Raw genomic sequence first — 26406 nt, forward strand, 5'->3', positions numbered from 1 at the left:
GCATTAAAAGTATGTTTCCTTAAAAAACAATGCTTTAGCATATATTATTTCGAATTTATCAATCGTATTCTCAAGAACTAATTCTTGTCAGCGGCGATGATTTGTGCTTTGGTCCAAACACTGTTTAACTTTCGGTTTGTCAGAGTAACTGCATAGGAGAGTTGATTAAAATCAACTCCCAAAGATACAACATGCACAGTTGCTGCAGATTACTTTAAAAAGGATATACCGTTACACGCTTAATTGTCTCCTCACACATGTATACAGTTATAAAATAAGTATGCAGACTAATTGTGCACCCGCCTAGCTGTTATGATTGTTCTGGAAACAGTATATATAAACAGAAAGTCTATTCACTCCAGACCTGAAAATTAATATTCCGCTGGTACTCTCTTTTGAGAAGTGGGCAGACACTTCTCAAAAGAGAATAATTCCGCTGGCTGGCTTTCTTAGCTTTTTAAAAAACTAACCTTGTAAAATAAAATGATTATTCTCCTTTAATTATTAAAACGAATTACAAAATAATACCACACATTTCGTACCAAAAGAATCAAAATTATAATAAATATATATGAAATTGTACCCTGGATATAAGGCGGACCTTTTTTTTAAATACAGACCTTTTTAGCGCAACGGCGGACCTAAATGTTTACAGAATCTGTGTTACTTAATTTTAGATGCTAGAAGTAATTTAGCTCGGGGTTTTTGAGCAGGGAATGGTGCCCCAAGATGGCCATATCTACATAGCTTATCGGTATTTTCAACAAACTTGTATGAATTTTACGTCCTATATTTTACGAATGCAATGCTGCTGAATATTGGGGTTAAGGGTTTATGGAGCAAGTTATAGTTTATAAGCCGTTGCCCTTTGATGGCCATACGTGATTATAAATAATCATTGGTTCTATCTTTCAATAACAAACTCGGATGGATGTTGCATCTGGTGATACTAACCCTTGCACTCCACAAGCTGGGGTGCTGAATCTGAGCCATAAATTTGTAATGCTTGAGGAGGTTACGGTTTTTGGATAAGGTTCATAAAAAATATTATTGCAAGATATTAGTAGGTCTAGAGGGTGTGTTCCCGTTTTGCACACATTTGATAATCGGGTATAGAACAATAGGTGTGATTTGTGTTGTGATAGCAATTATAGTCTGCTTTCGGTCAAAGATTTTGCCTGGATTTTTACCTGTGTTTTATCAGCGCCTTAACGATAGAACAAGAAGAATATAGATATTTTGTTCTGTTTTATAACTAATTACTATCACCATTTTTTTCACTTGATAAAATATTGATAATCATCAAAAATTTTTAGTTCAGAAAAACTTTCATTTTTTCAAAAATTATATATGAGAAAAAGAAGTCCTTATGTTGATATACTCAGGAAAAGATCTGAGAGATCCTCTATTAGTAGAATAAGATTAAGTGCACATAAACTTGCAATAGAAAGTGGTAGATATAATGCCACAATTAGGAATGAAAGATATTGTAATGCTTGTAAAACTGGTGCAATTGAAGATGAAACTCATTTTCTTTTTCAATGTAAAGCCTATTCTCATCTAAGGAACAATTATTTTAGTAATTTTTATAAGATAAGTAAAATAAATATTGCCAATAACTTGGACAAAGAAAGATACATTTTACATGTATGTTTAAATAGTGAAATACATACTATTTTAAATATTACTGTTAAATTCATTAATGACTGCTTTGAACACAGATGTCAATTAGTCTAAGGAAATGTTAAACTGATCTATATAGATCAGTAAAAATATATATACTGTACATGCAACTATTGTAAACATACAATGATGTTCTTATATATTCATTGGGCCTTTGCCAATTATTGTAATTGTGTCTGTGCCAATAAAATATTTGTATTTGTATTTGTATTTGTATATTTAAAAAGTCTTCAATTTCCGCGTCCATATACCTTAAATATAAAACCAAATGAATTGGGGGAAAATTGTTGGTCCCAAGCTAATTCAAAGCTGATTCAATGGATATTATACACATGATGAAGGGGAAACCTACATGGACAGTATATGGGTATATCCCTCTAACTATTTTTAGAATCGGTAGAACAAAGTAGTGCCTTTAAGCAAAATAGTCCCAATACTTGCAGAGTGTATATATACATTTATTGGGGCATTTTAAATCAGAATGCTTGACACATGTCAGAAAAGATGATTTGTAATTTTAAAAACAAGTGTCAAAATTGAATTATCATTTGAAGAAAAGAATTGAAATCGTTTGATGTACACCCCCGCCACTGCGTTTTCACTTCGTTTTGGGAGTGAAAACGCAGTGGCGGGGGCGGGTACCAGACTAGTACACCCTTCCCAAAACTGAGAAATTCTCTACTTTTACTTTCATTTTCAGAGTTTTTCAATTCAGACGCATTTTGCCGGAAAACGAATCTGACTTCAAGCCACGAAATTTTAACAGGAAAGAGACAATTTGATGAGCTTTCATTCAAGAGGTCCCTCGTTGCTGAACGAAAATTAGGACCGGAGCTATAAACCATAACGTTAACATTACCGCCTATTGAAATGCATTAGGCTGTTTAAAATTAATTCTACGTTTAACGTAACATGAAAATTTAAAACCTACGAGGGAGGGAGGAAAAAAATAAACAAACAAAAATTTCAAACAAGTGTGTATTTAATGAAAGTCACCCATTCAGTTATCAATACATCAACACTGTCATATAATACATATGGTAAGATTCAGTCCATGTTAATTTTTGCATTTTCAAAGCATTTACTTTTGTGTAATTTATGTTTATATCCTTTCTGTGGGTACATCATGTATACTGGACGAGAAGTGGAGTGACTTGCAAGCACATCAAGTGGTACATCAAATGGATTTACATCAACATAGCAACCAAAGGGAACACTTTTTCTTTTCAGGGAAAATGTTGCACAACACATGTGATTCACAGATTATCTACAATCAAAATAATGATATTATTTCATACATTTTCATAATGACACATTTTAAAATTTAACATATCAGAGTTGTGTTGTAAGATTCACTGTACCTTCTTCTAAGAACTCAAGACAGGGTTCTTGAAATAACTGCCACCCTACAAAGGTATTCCACTTCTCTCCATTCTTCCACTTTAGTTGGGCCTCCTGTTAGTTTTTTCCTATTATATATTGTGAAAGAATGAATTATTATTCCTGAACATGTTATTAAAAATGTAGATACATTTCAAATGAAAGGGATTTGCAGTCATTATCGTGTCAAAACTCTTATCTAAATCAGTATATTATGCTGACTTTATGCATTGCTTCACTTCAAGGTATATACATCCACAATTATTATATTTCAAACCAAATATTGGTAGTTCGAACACTGAAATCTTTGTATGATTTTATTGGGTCATTCACCTTTGAAATTGAACAAAAGTTAAAAAGGAAAAACTTTATCACATCTTGGAGCTAATATTGAAGTCTATGGATAAAGGTATAATTTTTTAAACTCTTTTTATATCTTTCCAGTAAAGCGGTGGTAAGAAATTGCTTAAGCTTTTCCCTTCTTAAAAAAATGCAAAAATAACTTAACCGTACACATTCTGAGTTTTTGGTAAATAAGATGGGTAGTCATTTCACTTGTTGATGGATCACTTAAATAAATATATACAACAAACCTCGTTTTTGCCTTTTGGGGCGGAAGTTGGTTCAGCATGGTTCAGGCTCTGTGACTTGACAACCGACATTAAACAATCTCGAAATAAGATTTTTACTGCCAACTTCATCGTTCAACAACGATCATGTGTTTGTCTGACCCATAATTGTTGGGTTTTTTTACTTTAATAGTGGCGTAGACTCTCATGTTCTTCGTAATGTGAAAACTGAATACCTCAATGCTGTCTTTGAGCATGTTTTTCTCTCATACAGGATGTAGAATTCAGTCGCTAAATGAAAACCCAAACCGGAACGACTTTTTCAAATCCGGATTTGTTTGTTTTTTCGCCGAAACCTACGCGCGCGGGTTACGTTAAACGTAGAATTAATTTTAAACAGCCTTAGTTGACTATACCCATATGGGGTACCCGGCCGGCCGTGTCTCTTTTTACAAATGAGTTGCAATTGCCAAATTATGTAAAACGCATGTTTATCATTGATTGTTTGGTATCAACAAAAAGAATATTATGAAAGAAACAGATCTTTATCACAAAATATTTCAATCTTTGAAGTAGCGACCTTGACGGTAGTTCTTCTGACAGAACCGCTTTAGTATATGGCGGGTCACATTCTAGTTTTTCAAATCAGAGGTTAAATACATCAAAATTATGACAAAAATAATTTTTTAATATTCATGCGATAAATATTTAGCAGCGTTTTCACTAGACGCATTTCCTCCATTTATGTCAGCAAAAAAAAAATTAAATATTAATTAACATATGATATTTTCTCTTCAAACTTTTAACTTGTACATGTACTTCCTATAGGCAGTAATTTAAGCAAAGGCGCTACATATTCAACATTTTTGCAATATTCATGTTAAAAAAAAAATAAGAAGATGGCTCATGACCAAATTGATGTTAAAAATCAAATTCATTAATATGGATGTCAATTATGATGTAAATGTGATTTTATGCAAGTAATATTGTAACATAAAATAAATGGAAATATCAGTTGCGAGTAGATATGTTTTATTTATTTTATTGTCAATTGCCCTCGCAGGAATTGTAATATAGACTATAGCAATTAAGCAATTTTCTCACCTGGTCAAATTCCCGCTTCGCACACATTTTTTGATACCTAATTTACAAATGTGTGCAAAACGGGATCAAACCGTCTAGAGTTATGGATTTTGTATGTCCAAGTAAAGTATACAATGAAATCAAATATTTCTTTCCTATAGGCATATTAAGGACACTCAAAGAAAAAAACCCCAACTAAATACATTTTTATTACATGTATGAAAACGACAATTACCGCAAATAGAATTATCTTTCATATATTTATCATGTAAAATTTTGCGCTGTAATAAATATACAGCGTGTCTTTTTCGCAATCGAAAAATTGGAAGTTAAACGTACGAACGATCCTAAGGCGTTTTACATTGAGAAATAGCTGCAAACATTGCAAATAAAATGTCATCCTTATTTTTTTTTAATAAACTGAATTTGCTTTTTGGTACTGAAAAAATAGACTGTTGGCATTGCGAGGATTACGAATTTTGCTAGCCCCCCCCCCCCCCCGGGGGGGGGGGGGGGGGCTCTAGGGGAAATATTTATTTTTTTTCGTGTGTGAAATGAATAAGTTTTACTTTTTCAATGCATGGGACCCCTCTTGATCCCCACATGTTGTGCATGATTAACCTATTTTGATCAAATTTAAGGTAAGAATTCTTTTACAATAATCATGATATCTGTTGAATTGAATACATTTATTAATATATATTTGGTATAACTACCTACATGGTAAATCGAATGTTGAATTTTCCATCATAATAAAGTCATTCAAAATAGAATCTAATCATCATATTACAATATATAAAAATGACGTTTATATTTGTTTTGTTCACATTGCACATGAAAACAGTGTATTCTATACTACTTATGATATTGACCTTTTTGACACTCTATTATGCGATATTGCGAAGTACAGTGATATGGGTGTTATCATATTAGCTGGAGATTTTAATAGTCGTGTGGGTGAATCAAAAGATTATGTTGAATATGATATTTTGGCTAACAATTTGTTAAATAACATGCCTGCATTTTTGTCATATGATAAGGATTATACTTGTTCACGTAGATCGGAAGACAAACATGTCAATAATTTTGGTCGTAAATTACTCGAATTATGTCGAGCCTCTGGTCTTAGAATATGTAATGGCAGGGTTTCCGGGGACACGCGGGGCAAATATACATTTTTTAACCATTTAGGTTCGAGTGTCATAGATTATGTTTTAGTTGGTAAGGATGATTTTGATGCCATCGAGAGTTTTACTGTTAAAGATTTTAATGAATGGTCAGACCACGCTCCAGTTGAAGTGTGTATTCATAATGTTAAAAACTACCAACGCTATGACAATCATAACATTTTCTGTAGTAATGTAACGGCAGGCAGTGTGTACAGATGGAATGAGGAAGCTTTTGAGTCCATAAAATCTATCTTACACAGTAAAGTGTCTGTTTTTTACAGTCTTTTTGAAAAAATGGACTGTGGGATCCTTAGTATAGATCAGGTTGTAAATAATTTCACTAGTATATTAAACAGTGTTTTTATGCCTTTTTGTAGTGTATCCAACTTTTTAGGTGGTTCGTCTATTGACATTAAGTCTTCCAGTAGTAATAAGCCATGGTTCGATGACAAGTGTAAAGAACTCCGTAAAGTTTATAAAAGCTCCTTACGTATTTTTAATTGGGAAAGGTCTGTTCAAAATCGTATCACTTTATGTGAAAACAAACGTGTCTACAAAAAGCATGTACTTAGAACTAGAAATAGGTTTGTCAGACACGAAGGTAATAAACTCAACTATTTAAGAAAGCACAATCCAAAACAGTTTTACAAGATTTTCAAGAAAAGAAAAACAATTAAAAGCTCTTTAGATTTAGATGCTTTTTATCAATATTTTAAGAGTGTTTGTAATGTAGATGAAAATATTGTAGACATTGAAAGTCCATTTTTTGAGCAGAGGAGTACTGATACTGTTTTTAGTGAATTAGATAAAGCCATAGATGAGGAGGAATTACTTTCAGTATTAAAAAAATTAAAATGTGGTAAAGCTGCCGGAACAGATCACCTGTTAAATGAATATTTTGTTAAATTTAAAGAGTTTTTTTTTACCAGTTTTAGTTAGACTTTTTAATAAAATTTTGGATGCAGGTACTTTCCCAAGGAGCTGGTCTATAGGTGTAATAATTCCACTTCTTAAAAAAGGTAACACCAATGATGTTAACAATTACAGGGGAATAACTCTTGTTAGTAATCTGGCAAAAATATTTACCACAGTGTTGAACTATAGATTACTTCGCTGGTCTGACGACAATGGTATCATAAGCGATGCGCAGTTTGGGTTTAAGCCAGGTCATAGTACCACAGATGCCATTTTTGCACTTACTAGTTTAGTATCTTTATATTTGAAAAAGAAAAAGAAATTATATTGTTGTTTTGTTGATTACAGAAAAGCGTTTGATAGTGTGAATAGAAACAAGTTATTATACAAACTTGCTACAAATGGAGTCACGGGAAAGTTGTTAAGTATTATTAAGCATATTTATTGTGAGTTAAAATCATGTGTCAGATATAAGTCTGAACTGTCAAATTATTTTTCGTGAACAACTGGACTTATGCAAGGAGAGGCTTTGTCGCCTTTTCTTTTTTCATTATATATTAATGATTTTGAAATGGATTTTATTCGAAGTTGTTGTGAACCTGTTGACTTCAGAGACCTTTCGCTTTTTCTTTTAATGTATGCTGATGATACTGTGTTAATAGCTAATTCAAGGGAGAGTCTACAGGGTATGTTGAACCAATTGTATCAATTTAGTAATGATTGGAATATTGGTGTGAACACAGATAAAACAAAAATAGTTGTTTTTCGACATGCGGGTAGAATGTGTAAAAATGATTTTTGGACCTATGACCAAAAGCATGTTGAGGTTGTTAATTGTTTCAATTATTTAGGAATCAATTTGAATTTTAATGGGAATTTTAATGTTACACAGAAAACAATTGCAATGCAGGGTAGGAAATGTATGTTTGGTATTCTAAAACTATGTAATGAAACTTATTTAAATATTGAGACTAAATTAAGCATTTTTGACACCTATGTATCTAGCGTTCTTAACTATGGCTCCGAGATATGGGGTTTTCATTCTGGTGATGAAATAGAACGAGTTCACACAAATTTTTGTAAAAGAATTTTGAAAGTTAAAAAATGTACGTCAAACTTTATGGTTTATTCAGAGTTAGGTCGTCTACCTATGAGTATTATACGTAAATTGCGTATCATTAAGTATTGGTTGAAATTGATTAAAACAGAAAATTGTATATTACGCAATGTATATGAGGAAATGGTCTCACAGTTGATACCAAATACATGGTGTTTTAATGTCAGAGAATTATTAGTATCTCTGGGTATGCATGAAGTCTGGCTTTCACAAAATGTGGCTAACACTAATGTTTTCTTAAAAATTGTAAAGCAGAGGTTGTCTGATTTTTTTATTCAGGAAAGAGACGCATTTTTCGAGTCATCCTCTAAATGTTTATTGTACAAGTATCTGCCTGACACTTTTTCGTTACAATTTTATTTGAGTAAAAATATTCCGGAAAACCTTGTTGTCCTTTTAACAAAATATAGACTGTCATCGCATATGCTTTTGGTAGAGCAAGGCCGTTATAATGGAACTGTCAGATCGATGCGTATCTGTAAATATTGTAATTTAGGTGAAGTCGAGGATGAATTCCATTTCATACTTATCTGTCCATTTTATAAAAGTCTACGGGTATTGTATTTAAAAAAATATTACTGGTCTCGTCCTTCAATGTTTAAGTTAGTTCAACTCCTTGCCATTCATAATCGCAAACAATTGTGCCATCTCGCAATGTTTCTGCGTGAGGCAGGTAAAAAACGGGATGTCGGATAACTAGTACATCCAACTGATGTATTATTACTATCACTATTATTATTAATATTACTATTATTATCATTATTATCATTATTATGATCATTTGATTTATTGATTTATAGGGTCTCTCCTCCTATGAATGTACATGTATGAATAATATTTTTTTAGAATATTGTTTAACGTCAATAGCGAATTGTTTGATTTTGATTGGATAGAGTGTAGCATTATATATTTATAATTATGTACATATGTTTCAACAGCTTATAATTCATTTGAATTAAGCCAATAAACAATACAATACAATACAATACAAATTAATCAATTACATGTAATATGTAACTAGGCTTGATAATAATATTCATATCGGCCTTTAAATTATTTATTAAAGATCAAATTAATTAAAATCACTTAGATCCTTTTCCCTAGTTCTGTATCATATTATATGTAATTATAGAATTCCAGAATCTCATTCTAAAATAAACTTTAATTGAAACATATAGTTTCTTTCCCAGCAGTAGACCAATTTTTGCAATGTTTTTGAAAAGAACAGAATTAATTACTGAAGTATCTTGAAGACTCATTCATGTACATTTAATTGGAAGATATACCAAGATATTGTTGAACATTTGGTTCGTGACTGAGATCTATGTTCCTGTGCTTGGAAGCCTCCAGATTCAGAGGATCTTGTTGATTTTTGGACCCTAAAGCAAGGTTTTTAAAAAAAGGCTTTAAAATCACTGCATGTTTATACTTTTATTCCATTAAAATTATTTCAAATAGATTTTTTAAATAGTTACGGAAAAATGTTATTAGATCAATTATCTTTTAAAACAGACACAAAACAATCACAATTTGAATATTTTTGAAAAGTAAGCTATATTGACCAATAAGAGTACAAGTATTGACCATTTGGCCATAGCAATTAAGCCCCCACATTGTGGGCACTATTCCAAAGCCTGGAATGTTCATACTCATTACATGCAAACTTATAAAATAAATTCAAAGAAAAAAAAATTGAATGCCAACAGTTGCATACAGTTTAATTACTTTTGCCCCATTTTACATCAATGTTTCTAAAATATCCAATTAAAAAAATATTACACTGATAATAAAGATTTAAATTTGATCAAGTTCAGATTTTAAATTTGTCCTTAAAGAATAAAAAAAACTTCAGAAAAGATTTCAGTTTGATGGATGGGCCTCAGTATTTTCTTAACCACCTGAAAACAAAAAGATATGAAAAGATTACTATATCATCATAATGTACATTTATGAATTACAAATACTGTTTAGTATAACTAATCCAGTGAATAAATGAGAAACTGGATTTGATCACAATTAAAACTTAAAATAAATACAAAAAGGAAGAAAAATGTGAAAAAATTCTCACATTATTTACCGGTACATCATTTACAAAAAGTCATTGACAATTAAGGCAGACAAGTCTTATCAGACAAGAACAGTTTTGATGAGCTAGTTATGACTTCTTTACTTACTTATTGGTTTCCATATTGTAGAATAATTCAACTTTGTTCTCAAAAGAACTGGAGGGCTGCCCATTCTTTATTGCACTGTATCCCCCTTTCAGACAAACATTGCCCCCCTCAGCCGAGGAAGAGGCAGCAGCCCTGGGCTCAGGGAGTGCCTTCACATAGAACCAACAATTGGTTCTAGGATTATAACACTCCACCGATGAAAGCAAGCTGAATTGATGTTAAATATATGAAAATAATTATAAAATAATAATAAAAGTTATCATCCAAACTTCTTTCCATCAATTTTGATCAATATTTTATCTCTTTTTGTCCTGAAAATTGTGAAGACATACTGGTACATACCGATTGCCTTCACCTATTCCACCAATAGCAAATATATAGCCATCTACTTCACAAAGGGAATGCTCCATCCTGGCAACATTCAATGGAGCCACTGGTCTCCACTCTTTAGTCTTGTATGAGTACACCAATACTTTATTGGTGGGGGAGGGACACTCCGAATCTTTGTCCCTGGCTCCACCTACAATTTGATTTGAAAAATATAGTTGAACTTCAATATCTAATTGAACACTGATACCTCGAATACAATGGATATGTCAAAGTGATTTGTAAGTCCCAACAACTTATTTTTTAAAAATTTTAACCCTCAATATCTCGAATACTCATATATCTCGAAGCTTTTAAACAGTCCCATCTAGTTCGAGATAGAACAGTTTGACTGTATAATTCTCTTCAAAATGAAAATTATTTTGGTCAACTGCAATTTTTGCTGATTTTGTGATATGCTTTGCCCCATACCCTGTCAAAGTCCTGTGGAAATTCGACCACCTTGATCTATCTACTACTACAATCTTGATAGACCTCTAACAGTGACTTTTTTCATTTAAGACTTTAAGTCTCCATTTTAAAGTTTAAAAGATATGGTCAAGTTAAAAAAAAGTAATTAGACACAGAAAAGAATGAAAGAAAACATGTCCTTAATTAGTTTATTATATTGATGACATGAAAAACTAAAAGCATTGCATAAGTCAAGCTTCATTAATATTTTGAATTGTTATACCCCTGTAAAACAGTTACTATATAACTCTATACGAAAAAAAGTCCAACATTTTGACTGTTGGACTGGAACTGTTAGATTGGAACTGTTAAAATTGACTGTTAAAAAAGACTGTTGACCGGTGACGTCACATTCCGCGAAAACGTGTTATTGATTAGAAGGGGTATAACAAAACAGTTGTTGACTGTGTCTCGGGCAACAGTTGATCTGTCGGACCGGCTCGCAAACTGTTGCCCGCGGCCTTCGGCCTTGGGCAACAGTTTGCGAACCGGTCCGACAGATCAACTGTTGCCCTCGACCCCCGTCAACAACTGTATACTGTTAATCAAAGGGAAGGATAATATTTTTTAAGATATCCACAGATTAAAAACATATTAAAGTTTAAAAAAAACACACAGGGAAACACAGCTAGGATAGAACTTCCAAATTCCTTCCAGATGTCCATGATATTAAGACTAAAGAGTTACTGGCATTCTATATAATGAGGTAGAACTGTATCTCCTTACCAACCATGTACCACTGGTCTCCTCCCCACACCATCGCCTTTCTGGTATTCTCTTTACTACCATCAGAGAGGTCCTGTTTTTTATATCGTCTACTCCTTTTCTTTTTAACATGTTTGACACAGTCGTTGCTTTTCCCCTCTACTATGGAAACATCTTTTTGCTTTGGTTTCCTCCCCATCATACAATCCATGCTTTGTAGTCCAGTTAAGCTTGGTTTGGTATGATTTTGATCCCAATGCAGGTTGTCGTTCATCATAGACCCTAGGTATATATGTAATTTATGACCATATAATGAGCTGTTTTAAGCAAGTTCAATAATAATTATTACAAAATAATAAACTATAGGGTCATCATATGTACATATAATTATGAAGCAAGTCCCTAGCTCTGTGTACCTGAATATCTAGCTGAGTGATTAATATTAATATTTCAACATCAGAACTTTAAGATATCAATTTCCACATTGATAATGAAATTCTTTGTACAGAAGCTTAATCTAGCGCTATACTCTGTCCCTGGGACAGACCATAATATAATAACATCTTCTAAATAAATATTTGAAGTGTCTAAAATTAAGGAGCATTCATGCGTGCACTTTGATAAGGTTTATAGTTTAAACCTTGATCAACTTAAATTAGAAAGTATCCAACTGTCTATGACCTTTTGCCTGCAACTATACATCAAGTGAATAAAGGTGACATAAAGATGAACCCATTAAACAAATAAAATAGCTATTTTAAAAGATATACCTAAATAGTACATTAATTGTTACCAAGGTAATTAAACACCTATACAGTAATTAAAACTCGCTAACAAGTAACTATTATAATATAGTTGGATAATTAATGAATGAAGTATTAACCCTTAGAGAAAAGAACTGGCTTTTTCCCATTGAAATTCCATTGAACTTTCATTGATTTTCCAGTTTTCATTGAAATACCGTTGATTGTGCATTTATTTTTCTTGTGTCTTCATCTGACCAGTATTTAATATAGACCTACCAGTCAAAAAGCAGTTTTCAGATGACTGCATTTTCAAAGGCCTATATATAGCTGCAACTCTCAGAGAAACACCATGCAGTTTTCCATTTAACTTAAACTTCAATGTTACTGTTTCCCAGTAAAATACCATTTATTTTCAGAAGCATGCAGTTAAATGGAATTCTTTGGCCTCTGCCAAATAAACTGACCTCTAAGAATTAAGATTACTGCATAACAGGAAGTTGAGTTGCATATTATCCGGGATATTTTGAATGTTCATCTTGGAGCCTAAATTGTGATGTTCATTGTAAGGAAAATGTTTTATTGTTGGGCATATTCCTGCTCCTTTGTGGCATATTTATACAGTGAATTTATGGAACTTTTTCTTGGGATATATTCTTGATCACTTGAGGTAATTAATATTTTTAAGATTTGATTCCTACACTTGTAATTGATTTGATACAAATTAATATTTCACCCATCATTTGTTAAACTCTAAATATTAAACAAGAGATGTTTGTAAAACACTTATGCCCCACCCCTTGGAAATATCCACAAAGAAAATGAGCGGAAACTGCAAATATTTGGAATTTTTTTAAGTCCAAGGGGTATAACTCTGTTGAAAACTGCTCTATCATACCAAAATCAAACTTGACCTAGATATTATTTAGATAAACCTGTATACCAAATTTCATATCAATATGTGCACTCCTCTGAAATGAAAATGAGCAGAAACTGCTGCTTTTAATAACTGTAATTCTTCTACATCCAAGAGCCATAACTCTGTCAAAAATTGCTTCTCACCCAACATCGAACTTGACCTAGATATTATCATGATAAACCTAGTGTATACCAAATTTTATTTCAATATGTTCATCCTCTGCAGGGAAAATGAGCGGAAACTGCAAATAACTGGAATTTTTCTACGTCCAAGGACCATAACTCTGTCGAAAATTGCTCGATCATACCCAATATCGAACTTGACCTAGATACTATCATAATAAACCTGTATACCAAATTTCGTTTCAATATGTTCATCCTCTGTAAAGAAAATGAACGGAAACTGTTGGTGGACCGACAGACCGACCGATCAACGGACAGCGGCAATATGCCCTCCCTTCTTCGAAGGGGGCATAATAATAAAAGTTAAAATATAAATAATCTTACTTATTATTAGGAAACAAAATTACTTTATCCCAAGATGTCTTAATTTTTACATGTAAGGAATTTTACTGAATTAAAACAAGTCAATTTTCCTTATGATGAGCCTGGAAAAATATACTTTTTAATACTGTTTTATCCTCCTTTTTATATCATTTTCACATCAATTTCTTTTTAATTTTGATAGTATGTTGACAATAAAATATTACATTTTGATTCCCTGTATTGCTTGACACAAGGTGCTGAAATGGTGGATGAGCTTTGACTTCGGGAACAGGCATGACGATTAAAATCCTCGACAGCATCTTCAGTCATTAGAACAATGTCATAAGTGACATCGGGTTCCTTGAACTCAGAGCTACAGTGTGTCTGTAGGGGCAACAGAAAGAAGAAAGACAGAAAAGGAATAGGTCAGAATGTGGAGCAGACATAGAGTGGAATGTTGCACTGAAATGTTGACATAGCTAGATCGAGCTATATCATATATATATTTCTAATATTAGGCCACCTCTCAAAGAAGTTTTTGTTCTCTCCTTGAAACATAAGAATGGATCGTGTAAAAAGAAAATGATACTGTTATATCAAATATATTTATGATATTAGGCCACCTCTCAAAGAAAATTTTGTTCTCATGATCTCCTTGAAACATAAAAATGCATCATGTAAAAAGGAAATGACATATCAAATATATTTATAATGATATTAGGTCACCTCTCCAAGAAGTTTTTGTTTTTTCCAAGTCAGCTAATGAATAATTATGTAATTTGTGTAAGAGGGTGTATTTCATAAAATTCTGGGCATCATATTACATGTAATCATATTAATTCTCATGCATGCATGCAATGTTGAAAAGAAATAAAGTTTATAAATATTGCAAGTCAAAAAAGGGCAATCAAATGAATTTCAAGGTGGTTTATAATAAATAGTCATTCCATTAATTCATTCCAGTTTTGGGGTGAGTTTTTAACATAATTAATGTACTTACCTTTGGTGATACTTTATGTACAGATCAACTGATGATCAATCTATCTAAGCATGATTTGCTGCACATATGGAGCAAACCTGATCATGCTGTCAATTCAGCCGTTTATAATTTATAGAAACATGAATTCTGATCTTTTGTGTGGAAGTAAACCTAACTACCAGTAATACCTGCTTATAATACTGTATAAAAATACTTAATTAAAAAACACAGCATAAATTAATGTAAAAGGAAAAACAATTCGGTACACTGTACTCATATGTTATAACGAAACATAACTATTCATGCACCTTTAGATACTGTTCAACACTCCCTCCACTGTTGGCAAGGCTCCTAGGTTCTTGAATCTCCAGATTCAGAGGATCTTGCTGATTGAGGCTGATGGAGGTTTGAACCCTACAACAACGTATAAAAGATGCATTGAATTCAAATATTCTTTAATGCACTGTCATTTTTTTACAACAAAAAAGAGCAGATGATCTCTGTCGCAAAAATTATTAGCAGCAAACCAGTTTGACTTTGGTAAATCGAGAAATAAAGTTGTCGCAAATAAATGTTGGTATTAGATTTGATTATGCTCATTGTTTAATTTCAAGCTATAATCCTATGATTTATCTGTTTCATATATAAAAAGTAAGGTAAGATTGAAGAGTACATGCAGATGTACTTACCAGTTAGCCATAGTGATCAAGCCAACACAATAGGGGCTCTGCTTAAGGGCAGGACATTTAACGAAGCATTCCATCAATTGCTGGCTTGATAGGTGTGAGAACCTCACGGTATCCATCACTCTCTCCAGGTTCTTCATTCGATCCCCAGGATGGTGAAGCCAACTTACAGCGCTCTCAAAAATGTCCATCTCTGAATTTGCATCAAGCCTTTCATTTGACAAAAGCATACAAATGGTGTCAACATCTAAGCCGTAGAAAGAGGAACTGTTCCTTATCTCCATAAAATTTTTGGCTATCGCATCCATCAGAATGTCACAAAGTTGAACATCTTTACGCCTCCTCATCTTTTGCAATAGTTCAAGCATGTCTTGGTGACTCAGAGAGATTTTCTGCAAACAAATCTGTGTGATTTGCTGCACTTCGAACATCCGAGAGAGATCAAGTACCTCATGCAGACAATCAGGATTTCTGAGATTGATATCACCAGAATAAATGCAATTTAGGAATATTTTCATAGCCTCATCCGAAACACCAGTAACCCTAATTTGCCTAGGTCTGATGGGTGGCTGGGTAAAGTCCTTGCTGTTCAACAACTTCTCAAACAAAGGACTCTGACTAGCAAGGACGACCTTATGCACCGGGTAAATAATGTTGCCCAGTTTGAATGAAATGTCACAAATCTGTTCTTTGTCGTAGATTTCATTCAAATATTGGCCGATATTGGCATAGTGCTTGCTTTTAGATGCCTGTATATGGCCTGAGAGTGGTGCTCTCTCAGTTTCATTTTCAGCCCTGGAAGACGATTTCTTAAGGTTTCTGGGAACCTCATCATCTGAGACAGTTTTAAGGTTTCTGGGGACCTCATCCTCTGATGACACTGAACTTGGTGGAGAAACTGAACTTGGTGGAGAAGGTGTCTGGTTTTGGTTTCTGTTCACTATTGTATAAATACATTTCTCAATTAAATGATACCTTCATAAAAGTTTCAAAATGATTTATAAATTGAGAATAATTAAATTAAAAATGAATGTATTTCTGTAAATATTTAATGATCTTAAAGGAAAATCCTTTAATAGCCCCCCCCCCACTAACCTTCAATAAATTTAATTAATATCCTGAATCCAGTGTTTAAAGTTGTTTTTATTTAATAAAAGCCGACTAAACAACTTAATTTTTTACTACTTTATTCCATTAGAAAATATATTTGCTATAACAACTGCATTTCTAATAACAAAAAGAAATGAGTCTTAATAAAAATATTTTAGTTAAAGCTTTGTAACTTTTTTGTCATTTAGTCAGAGAGGGAAAGCAAACTTTTTATATGCCAAGTAAACACTAACCAGACCCAATAAATCTATACAAAGTAAAATACAAAAACCCCTACCCTTCTGCTGAATATATCTCAATTTCAAGGAGTCCAAGACCACAGACCCAGAGGAGGAATTTGTAGGTGTAGAAATTCTAGATGTAGAAGCTCCTGGGTCAGCTTTTTCAGTCTTAAATAAAATGATTTTCAAATATGAAAAAAAAATTATTTCCATTAATTGTTAACAACTGTAAATACATGTAAAACATTACGTTCATATTATAAGCAAAAACTTACTTTCATTCTCTCTTGCCGCTTCCTCTCAAGCCAGCAGGCCTGAGGGTCGGCATCCTCTTTGCTCATGAAGCTGTACCAAACGTCCCGATTTACTACAATCGGTTCACGCTTGGGCAGGACTTCACATGTCACAATCGTAGTGTCCTTCATCTTTGGACACGATGATTTCCAAGATATCCAAATACGGCCTTTCAAGTTTCTGGGATTAATTAAAGAATAAAAATAAATTTACTGTTGATAAACTGTTCCAATTGAACAATGTATAACCACACACAAGCACCGGACACTTTCGACGAATCGACGGGCGAAGGCAAAGATTGATAGTATTCACAAACTATCAATCTTTGAGAGTCACGAAAACGCAGCTTCTCTATAGCAATACTATTACGTAACTAAGGAAGTTTAAACATGCCCGCGCATTTAACTTGACAGGAAGTAGCATAATATCTAGACCATTCGTTGAACAAGATATTTCCGGATTTTTTTTAAGACAGGCAAATGAAAAGTCAGTCAATGCATATTAATTATTGTAGCAAGTAATATTTAGTAGATTTTCATTTAAAACCAAAAAAAAAACAAAAAAAAAAACAACAACAACAAGACAAGTATTCCACTCTCAATCGGAAAAACGCAAATATCCTTATATAGTAAAATATATTTTCAAAGACACATAGGCCCATATGTATTATATATACTATCTTAAAAATTTTTGGATTGTAAAGAGTTTCCAATCTTTTTGAATTTAGATGTGCCGAATCCGCTATACAGCCCACAGATGCTTGGGGTCACATTTGAATAGAGTGGAACCTTTCAATATTTCACAGACGTAATGGAGTTCATCGTGAGTTGAACAGACTTTATATTAATATGTAAACGGTGTGACCGTTGGACCGAGCGCAGATTTAACACAGTGGAGTTTGATTTTTGTAGAACAAAATTTATTTGAAACGCATACAGTAGGATCCGCCTGGTTGCCTACACATATCATTAACAATAGCCAAAGTTTAACTAAACGTCGCGTGCTCAGTCTACATTATGACGTCATATTTCAGACGTAAAACGTTCAAGTTTTGTCTTCGGAAATAGCCGAAGAGAGTTACGTGATTCCGAACTCTTTTTAATTTCTTCTTTCATTGTTCATCAATTAAATTCATATGAATGCCGCTGTAATGAAATTAAATATTTTATTAAGTATCTAAAAGATCAGTTAATTCCTTGACGTTAATGTTTTTATTTTCCATCTGATAATTTGATAAGACATACATAGAACAAGTCGTGTTTCTTGATTGAACCACTATTGAAACTTATCTGGTTTCCTTTTTAATTTCTTTTAATTCAAATTACCTTCTAATGAAACATTGGAACTTACTTAACCAAGTTCAGGGGCAATAAACATCGATAAGTACCAGTCAATCAATGATCGAACTAACTTTTTAAAAACAAAATGGCTGCCAATATGGCGGCGCCCAGGGCTGGAAGAAATTTTTTTTGGCCTTAGTACCCCTGATTCAACTTTCATTTTTCACTGATTTTCATTTATATACGTGTTACCATTAATCCTCGCTTCGCGAGGCGGGCTTCGCCCGCCTCTCGCTGCGCTCGGTATAAATAAAATAATATATATACGGTGTGACCGTTGGACCGAGCGCAGATTTAACACAGTGCAGTTTGATTTTTGTAGAATAAATTTTATTTGAAACGCACACAGTAGGGTTGCCTACTCAAATCATTAGCCAAAGTTTTACTAAACGTCGCGTGCTCAGTCTACATTGTGACGTCATATTTCAGACGTAAAACGTTCAAGTTTTGTCCTCGGAAATAGCCGAAGAGAGTAACGTCATTTCGAACTATTTTTTTATTTCTTCTTTCATTGTTTATCAATTTAATTCATATGAATGCCGCTGTAAAAAAATTAAATACTTTATTCGGCATCTAAAAGATCAGTTCCTTGACCTTAATGTTTTTATTTTCCATCTGATAATTTGATAACACATACATAGAACATGTCGTGTTTCTTGATTGAAGCACTATTGAAAATTATCTGGTTTCCTTTTGAATTTCTTTTAATTCGAATTACCTTCTATTGAAACACTGGAACTTATTTAATCGAGTTTAGGGACAACAAACATCGATAAGCACTGATCAATCAATGATCGAACTAACTTTTTAAAAACAAAATGGCTGCCAAGATGGCGGCGCCCAGGGCTGTAAGAAATTTTTTTTGGCCTTAGTATCCCTGATTCAACTTTCATTTTTCACTGATTTTCTTATATATACGTGTTACCATTAATCCTCGCTTCGCGAGGCGGGCTTCGCCCGCCTCTCGCTGCGCTCGGTATTACATAATGATTAACAAAACCTAATATACATTCGAATTTAAAAACATCAGGAACGTTTATACAAAATTTAACTTTAATTTGTTTATTAGAACCATTTTAACAAGAGATTGGACTTTGGGTAGATGTGTCAAACAGCAATGTGACGTAGGTCTGTCTATTTCATTGTCAGCCAATCAGCCATTATTCTTTGAAATCAACAAGATTTGTCTTGCTTTTGAGCTAAGTCTACGCAATCGGTGGTGCATATTTCGCTTGATGCCGCGTCATTTTCAACTTGTTTTGAAGCAAGAAATCGATAGCTACATCCAACCGAAAGTCCAAGTTCTTGTTAAAATGGTTCTAATAAAAAGAAATATACACCTAATATTTAGTTATACCGAGCGCAGCGAGAGGCGGGCGAAGCCCGCCTCGCGAAGCGAGGATTAATGGTAACACGTATATATAAGAAAATCAGTGAAAAGTGAAAGTTGAATCAGGGGTACTAAGGCCAAAAAAAAATTTCTTCCAGCCCTGGGCGCCGCCATCTTGGCAGCCATTATGTTTTTAAAAAGTTAGTTTGATCATTGATTGATCGGTACTTATCGATGTTTGTTGCCCCTAAACTCGATTAAATACGTTCCAGTGTTTCAATAGAAGGTAATTCGAATTAAAAGAAATTAAAAGGGAAACCAGATAATTTTCAATAGTGCTTTAATCAAGAAACACGACTTGTTCTATGTATGTCTTATCAAATTATCAGATGGAAAATAAAATATTAAGGTCAATTAACTGATCTTTTAGATACCGAATAAAGTATTTAATTTTATTACAGCGGCATTCATATGAATTAAATTGATGGACAATGAAAGAAGAAATAAAATAAAAGTTCGGAATAACGTAACTCTCTTCGGCTATTTCCGAAGACAAAACTTGAACGTTTTACGTCTAAAATATGACGTCATAATGTAGACTGAGCACGCGACGTTTAGTTAAACTTCGGCTAATGATTTGAATAGGCAAACAGGCGGATCCTACTGTGTGCGTTTCAAATAAATTTTATTCTACAAAAATCAAACTGCACCGTCTTAAATCTGCGCTCGGTCTAACGGTCACACCGTTTACATATTATATATATGTATATATATAGTGCCTTAACCAAGCCCCTGCAGGATTCGAACAAGGGATGTACGGATCAAAAGTACGACGTTTTATCCATTCGGCTATGGAGTAAGTTACATGTTTCAGTCCATAAAATCCTTTTAATAAAACGAAATGTCGTTTCGATCAGCGGTCAGCCATTTTGTTATGATGTGTTATTCCACCTTAATCAAATGTTTTGAAATACCGAACGCCTTGTTTTTCTGGACTTTGTTGTTCATTGACTATAGACAACAGAACTTACAGGCAATCGACAAGCTATAAATCTATACTGTTCATGCCTCATCAGTATACCACAGAAACAATGGTAAAAAATGTGTAAAATGACTATTAGTAGGAATAAAATACTGAGAAAAAAAAGATGTATCAACAAATTTGATACGTGTAGTCTCTTTAAAAATCGTTTAAAACAATATATATTTAACATAACATCAATTTATATCCGGTAATTACATATAATATGCGGGAAGTCTCTTGGAATAGTACAGAAGAGTAAAGTTGGAGTTTTTTATTTCTTTTTTTTATTTCAAGTTTTTTGTGTATGTGTTTTTGTGATTGTGCAGCAAATTGTTGAATAAATAATCAATCAAAACCAACTGATAAATTAAAATAACAGACGCTTGCTTTTCTGAGAATTATAGTTTTGGGACTAGAATCAATGTGTCACGGCTACTTAGCAAGGCACATCAGTATAATACTAACAATTTCGCCTCCTCCTCCTCCGGCTCGTGCAGTATATATATCAAACAGTACAATCATACTTTTTAGGCTTAAAACTACACATCACAACAATTATATTATATAATTACATCTCAAAGCTCTATGGAAATTGACATGACTGAAATCGACACGATCCAGTTCTAACCAGTTTATCGATCAGTCGAAACCTACATTGACCTAAGAAAAATCACAGTCTGCCGAAAAAATCGTGATATGTTAGACTCAAACTCCCACATAAGATGACTTGGCTCTTTCTTTTATCCAACGTACTGATGTACATTAGTTTCAATAATTTAGTTATCATTATGGCTATTTTCTCTTTTAGTTATTTTAGGCAATTTTTCAGTAAGTCATATGCTGCGAACAGAAATCTACGGTTTCGTATTTCCTCGTATTTTCGTAATACTGTTACCTTAATTAAAAAGTCTCTACAAAACAACAGCGCAAAACCCAAAAATGTTCACTCAGGTGAGAGCCATATTACAGGACTTTGCTCCTGTACGCTTTGCAAGCGTGTTCGAAAAAGAGAATCTCTCAATTAGGTATAACTCTCAAGATGATAGAGGATGCTGCATAATATTTTGTGTGCATGGACGTTGTTTGCGACAATGGAGATCGAGGCAAGACCAAACTAAGATATTGTTAGTACATCTGTTGCAGAACATGACTGTACTATATATACAGTATTGGATGCTTTATAATTTTAAAAGTGCATGATTTGAAGAAACGTTAACCTTTTGGGTGATTCATTAGGGTGATATAATAACCAGGCTGAAGCTAGCAGCCACTAACAGCAGCCACTAAGCCCGTAGAAGCTAGCAGCCAATACGGAAATTCATCAAAGTACTGAGAGTACTCGAACAGAAAATTATATTTTACTTAGTTATCGACATATTTTAATTAATATCAAAATGATTAATACTCAATAATTTGTACGAGCATTGACGACTTCCGAAGCAGTAAAGCTCGCCTGGATAAGAGTTATAAACGCGTCTTTGTTGGATAGAAATGAAATACGTCTACACGGGTCATAAGTTAAGAAAAATAATGTTATCCTAAGTGTAGTCTTATTGATACAAATAGAAAAATTATATGCATTGTATAAAGTGATATGCAAACGTATTATGTAATAAAAGACATGATAAATTAAATTAAATTAAAAGGCATAAAACAATACAAATACAATAAAAACTCCAAGCCAATCCAGTGTGGCAAGATCATTTGTTTACATCGAAGCTGAACATGTGCGTGTTTAAAAAATTTATCTTCTGGCCTTTTCACTCCTCCCGAAACAACATCAATCGAAAATTAAAAAGACATCGTATTATTCCGAATATGAGACAATAGAACACCCAGCATGGTGATTTTATTCTCATAAAAAACTATCATATGTCGCAGTAAACAACAGCAAAAATCATCAGGTTTAATTGGGATTAATTTGTCTCAGCCATGTTTTGACGTGAACCTTCAAAAAATATAACAATAACAATGTAAAGGGTCGGTTTAGCTCACCCGAACTTTGTCATATTTTAGCATTTCACAATGATATAGGGGTTAAAAGTGGTCCATTACTTTCCTTATCTTTGAAGTGTGCATCAAACGAACAACAGGGTAGTGTAGGGGGCATATAGGGCTATTATTTTCCGGTCTCAATTTTGGGCTGTAGGGGTACCACCAAGTGGCTCCCAGGGGTTCTGGCTCATTTCAGGGGTTTATATCTCACTTGAGATTAACAACAAGAACTTGCAAACACTTGGCTAAGGTAGAGGACCTCAGGAGGTATTCATAATAAGTATTAGAGGGCACCTATGACCCCTACAAGGGTTCAGTTAGCTCACCCGAACTTTGTCATATTTTAGCATTTCACAATGATATAGGGCGAAAGGCGGGCCATTATCTCTTTTATCTTTGAAGTGTGCATCAAACGGATAACAGGGTAGTGTAGGGGACCTATGGGGCTATTATTTCCCGGTCTCAATTTTGGGCTGTAGGGGTACCACCAAGTGGCTCCCAGGGGTTCTGGCTCATTTCAGGGGTTTATATCTCACTTGAGATTAACAACAAGAACTTGCAAACACTTGGCTAAGGTAGAGGACCTCAGGAGGTATTCATAATAAGTATTAGAGGGCACCTATGACCCCTACAAGGGTTCAGTTAGCTCACCCGAACTTTGTCATCTTTTAGCATTTCACAATGATATAGGGGTTAAAAGTGGTCCATTATTTTCCTTTTCTTTGAAGTGTGCATCAAACGAACAACAGGGTAGTGTAGGGGGCATATAGGGCTATTATTATCCGGTCTCAATTTTGGGCTGTAGGGGTACCACCAAGTGGCTCCCAGGGGTTCTGGCTCATTTCAGGGGTTTATATCTCACTTGAGATTAACAACAAGAACTTGCAAACACTTGGATAAGGTAGAGGACCTCAGGAGGTATTCATAATAAGTATTAGAGGGCACCTATGACCCCTACAAGGGTTCAGTTAGCTCACCCGAACTTTGTCATATTTTAGCATTTCACAATGATATAGGGCGAAAGGCGGGCCATTATCTCTTTTATCTTTGAAGTGTGCATCAAACGGATAACAGGGTAGTGTAGGGGACCTATGGGGCTATTATTTCCCGGTCTCAATTTTGGGCTGTAGGGGTACCACCAAGTGGCTCCCAGGGGTTCTGGCTCATTTCAGGGGTTTATATCTCACTTGAGATTAACAACAAGAACTTGCAAACACTTGGCTAAGGTAGAGGACCTCAGGAGGTATTCATAATAAGTATAAGAGGGCACCTATGACCATTACAAGTGTTCATTTAGCTCACCCGAACTTTGTCTTATTTTAACATTTCACAATGATATAGGGGTTAAAAGTGGTCCATTATTTTCCTTATCTTTGAAGTGTGCATCAAACGAACAACAGGGTAGTGTAGGGGGCATATAGGGCTATTATTATCCGGTCTCAATTTTGGGCTGTAGGGGTACCACCAAGTGGCTCCCAGGGGTTCTGGCTCATTTCAGGGGTTTATATCTCACTTGAGATTAACCACAAGAACTTGCAAACACTTGGCTAAGGTAGAGGATCTCAGAAGGTATTCATAATAAGTGTTAGAGGGCACCTATGACCCCTACAAGGGTTCAGTTAGCTCACCCGAACTTTGTCATATTTTAGCATTTCACAATGATATAGGGCGAAAGGCGGGCCATTTTCTCTTTTATCTTTGAAGTGTGCATCAAACGGATAACAGGGTAGTGTAGGGGACCTATGGTGCTATTATTTCCCGGTCTCAATTTTGGGCTGTAGGGGTACCACCAAGTGGCTCCCAGGGGTTCTGGCTCATTTCAGGGGTTTATATCTCACTTGAGATTAACCACAAGAACTTGCAAACACTTGGCTAAGGTAGAGGATCTCAGGAGATATTCATAATAGGTGTTAGAGGGCACCTATGACCCCTACAAGGGTTCAGTTAGCTAACCGAACTTTGTATTATTTTAGCATTTTACAATGATATAGGGGTTAAAAGTGGGCCAATATCTCTTTTATCTTTGAAGTGTGCATCAAACGGATAACAGGGTAGTGAAGGGGGCATATAGGGCTATTATTATCCGGTCTCAATTTTGGGCTGTAGGGGTACCACCAGGTGGCTCCAGGGGTTCTGGCTCATTTCAGAAGTTTATATCTCACTTGAGATGAACCACAAGAACTTGGAAACACTTGGCTAAGGTAGAGGATCTCAGGAGATATTCATAATAGGTGTTAGAGGGCACCTATGACCCCTACAAGGGTTCAGTTAGCTCACCCGAACTTTGTATTATTTTAGCATTTTACAATGATATAGGGGTTAAAAGTGGGCCAATATCTCTTTTATCTTTGAAGTGTACATCAAACGGATAACAGGGTAGTGAAGGGGGCATTTAGGGCTATTATTATCCGGTCTCAATTTTGGGCTGTAGGGGTACCACCAGGTGGCTCCAGGGGTTCTGGCTCATTTCAGAAGTTTATATCTCACTTGAGATAAACCACAAGAACTTGGAAACACTTGGCTAAGGTAGAGGACCTCAGGAGATATCCATACAGGTGTTAGAGGGCACCTATGACCCCTACAAGGGTTCAGTTAGCTAACCGAACTTTGTCTTATTTTAGCATTTCACAATGATATAGGGGTTAAAAGTGGTCCATTATTTTCCTTATCTTTGAAGTGTGCATCAAACGAACAACAGGGTAGTGTAGGGGGCATATAGGGCTATTATTATCCGGTCTCAATTTTGGGCTGTAGGGGTACCACCAAGTGGCTCCCAGGGGTTCTGGCTCATTTCAGGGGTTTATATCTCACTTGAGATTAACCACAAGAACTTGCAAACACTTGGATAAGGTAGAGGACCTCAGGAGGTATTCATAATAAGTATTAGAGGGCACCTATGACCCCTACAAGGGTTCAGTTAGCTCACCCGAACTTTGTCATATTTTAGCATTTCACAATGATATAGGGCGAAAGGCGGGCCATTATCTCTTTTATCTTTGAAGTGTGCATCAAACGGATAACAGGGTAGTGTAGGGGACCTATGGGGCTATTATTACCCGGTCTCAATTTTGGGCTGTAGGGGTACCACCAAGTGGCTCCCAGGGGTTCTGGCTCATTTCAGGGGTTTATATCTCACTTGAGATTAACAACAAGAACTTGCAAACACTTGGATAAGGTAGAGGACCTCAGGAGGTATTCATAATAAGTATTAGAGGGCACCTATGACCCCTACAAGTGTTCATTTAGCTCACCCGAACTTTGTCTTATTTTAACATTTCACAATGATATAGGGGTTAAAAGTGGTCCATTATTTTCCTTTTCTTTGAAGTGTGCATCAAACGAACAACAGGGTAGTGTAGGGGGCATATAGGGCTATTATTATCCGGTCTCAATTTTGGGCTGTAGGGGTACCACCAAGTGGCTCCCAGGGGTTCTGGCTCATTTCAGGGGTTTATATCTCACTTGAGATTAACCACAAGAACTTGCAAACACTTGGCTAAGGTAGAGGACCTCAGGAGATATTCATAATAGGTGTTAGAGGGCACCTATGACCCCTACAAGGGTTCAGTTAGCTAACCAAACTTTGTATTATTTTAGCATTTTACAATGATATAGGGGTTAAAAGTGGGCCAATATCTCTTTTATCTT

The 26406-nt window shown here is 34.5% G+C and overlaps 1 protein-coding gene and 1 long non-coding RNA gene across 2 annotated transcripts; both read right to left on the reverse strand.

The window, feature by feature from the left end:
• Positions 1–2563: 2563 nt before the first annotated feature.
• Positions 2564–3974, reverse strand: LOC128156431 (uncharacterized). The gene is made up of 3 exons (XR_008239719.1): positions 3657–3974; positions 3045–3152; positions 2564–2950 (listed from the first exon to the last, which is right to left on the reverse strand). It is a non-coding gene; the product is annotated as an uncharacterized LOC128156431 (long non-coding RNA).
• Positions 3975–9340: 5366 nt separating this feature from the next.
• Positions 9341–17353, reverse strand: LOC128191679 (kelch-like protein 3). The gene is made up of 9 exons (XM_052863869.1): positions 17051–17353; positions 16832–16943; positions 15448–16384; positions 15067–15172; positions 14004–14163; positions 11654–11914; positions 10433–10610; positions 10091–10297; positions 9341–9814 (listed from the first exon to the last, which is right to left on the reverse strand). The coding sequence occupies exons 1-9, from the start codon at positions 17198–17200 to the stop codon at positions 9796–9798; spliced, it is 2130 nt and encodes a 709-aa protein (XP_052719829.1). The 5' UTR covers positions 17201–17353; the 3' UTR covers positions 9341–9795.
• Between the last annotated feature and the right edge of the window lie 9053 nt (positions 17354–26406).

Source organism: Crassostrea angulata, chromosome 7 (assembly GCF_025612915.1).
Source record: "Crassostrea angulata isolate pt1a10 chromosome 7, ASM2561291v2, whole genome shotgun sequence".
Taxonomy (NCBI): Eukaryota; Metazoa; Mollusca; class Bivalvia; order Ostreida; family Ostreidae; genus Magallana; species Magallana angulata.

Bases quoted from the DNA above. Each gene is read 5' to 3' on its own strand.
- LOC128191679 (XM_052863869.1), bottom strand. From the start codon at position 17,200: ATGAAGGACACTACGATTGTGACATGTGAAGTCCTGCCCAAGCGTGAA. The intron at 16,944-17,050 runs GTAAGTTTTTGC...ATTTTATTTAAG, and splicing joins AGCGGCAAGAGAGAATGAAA to ACTGAAAAAGCTGACCCAGG. The intron at 16,385-16,831 runs GTAGGGGTTTTT...TTTATACAATAG, and splicing joins GAGATATATTCAGCAGAAGG to TGAACAGAAACCAAAACCAG.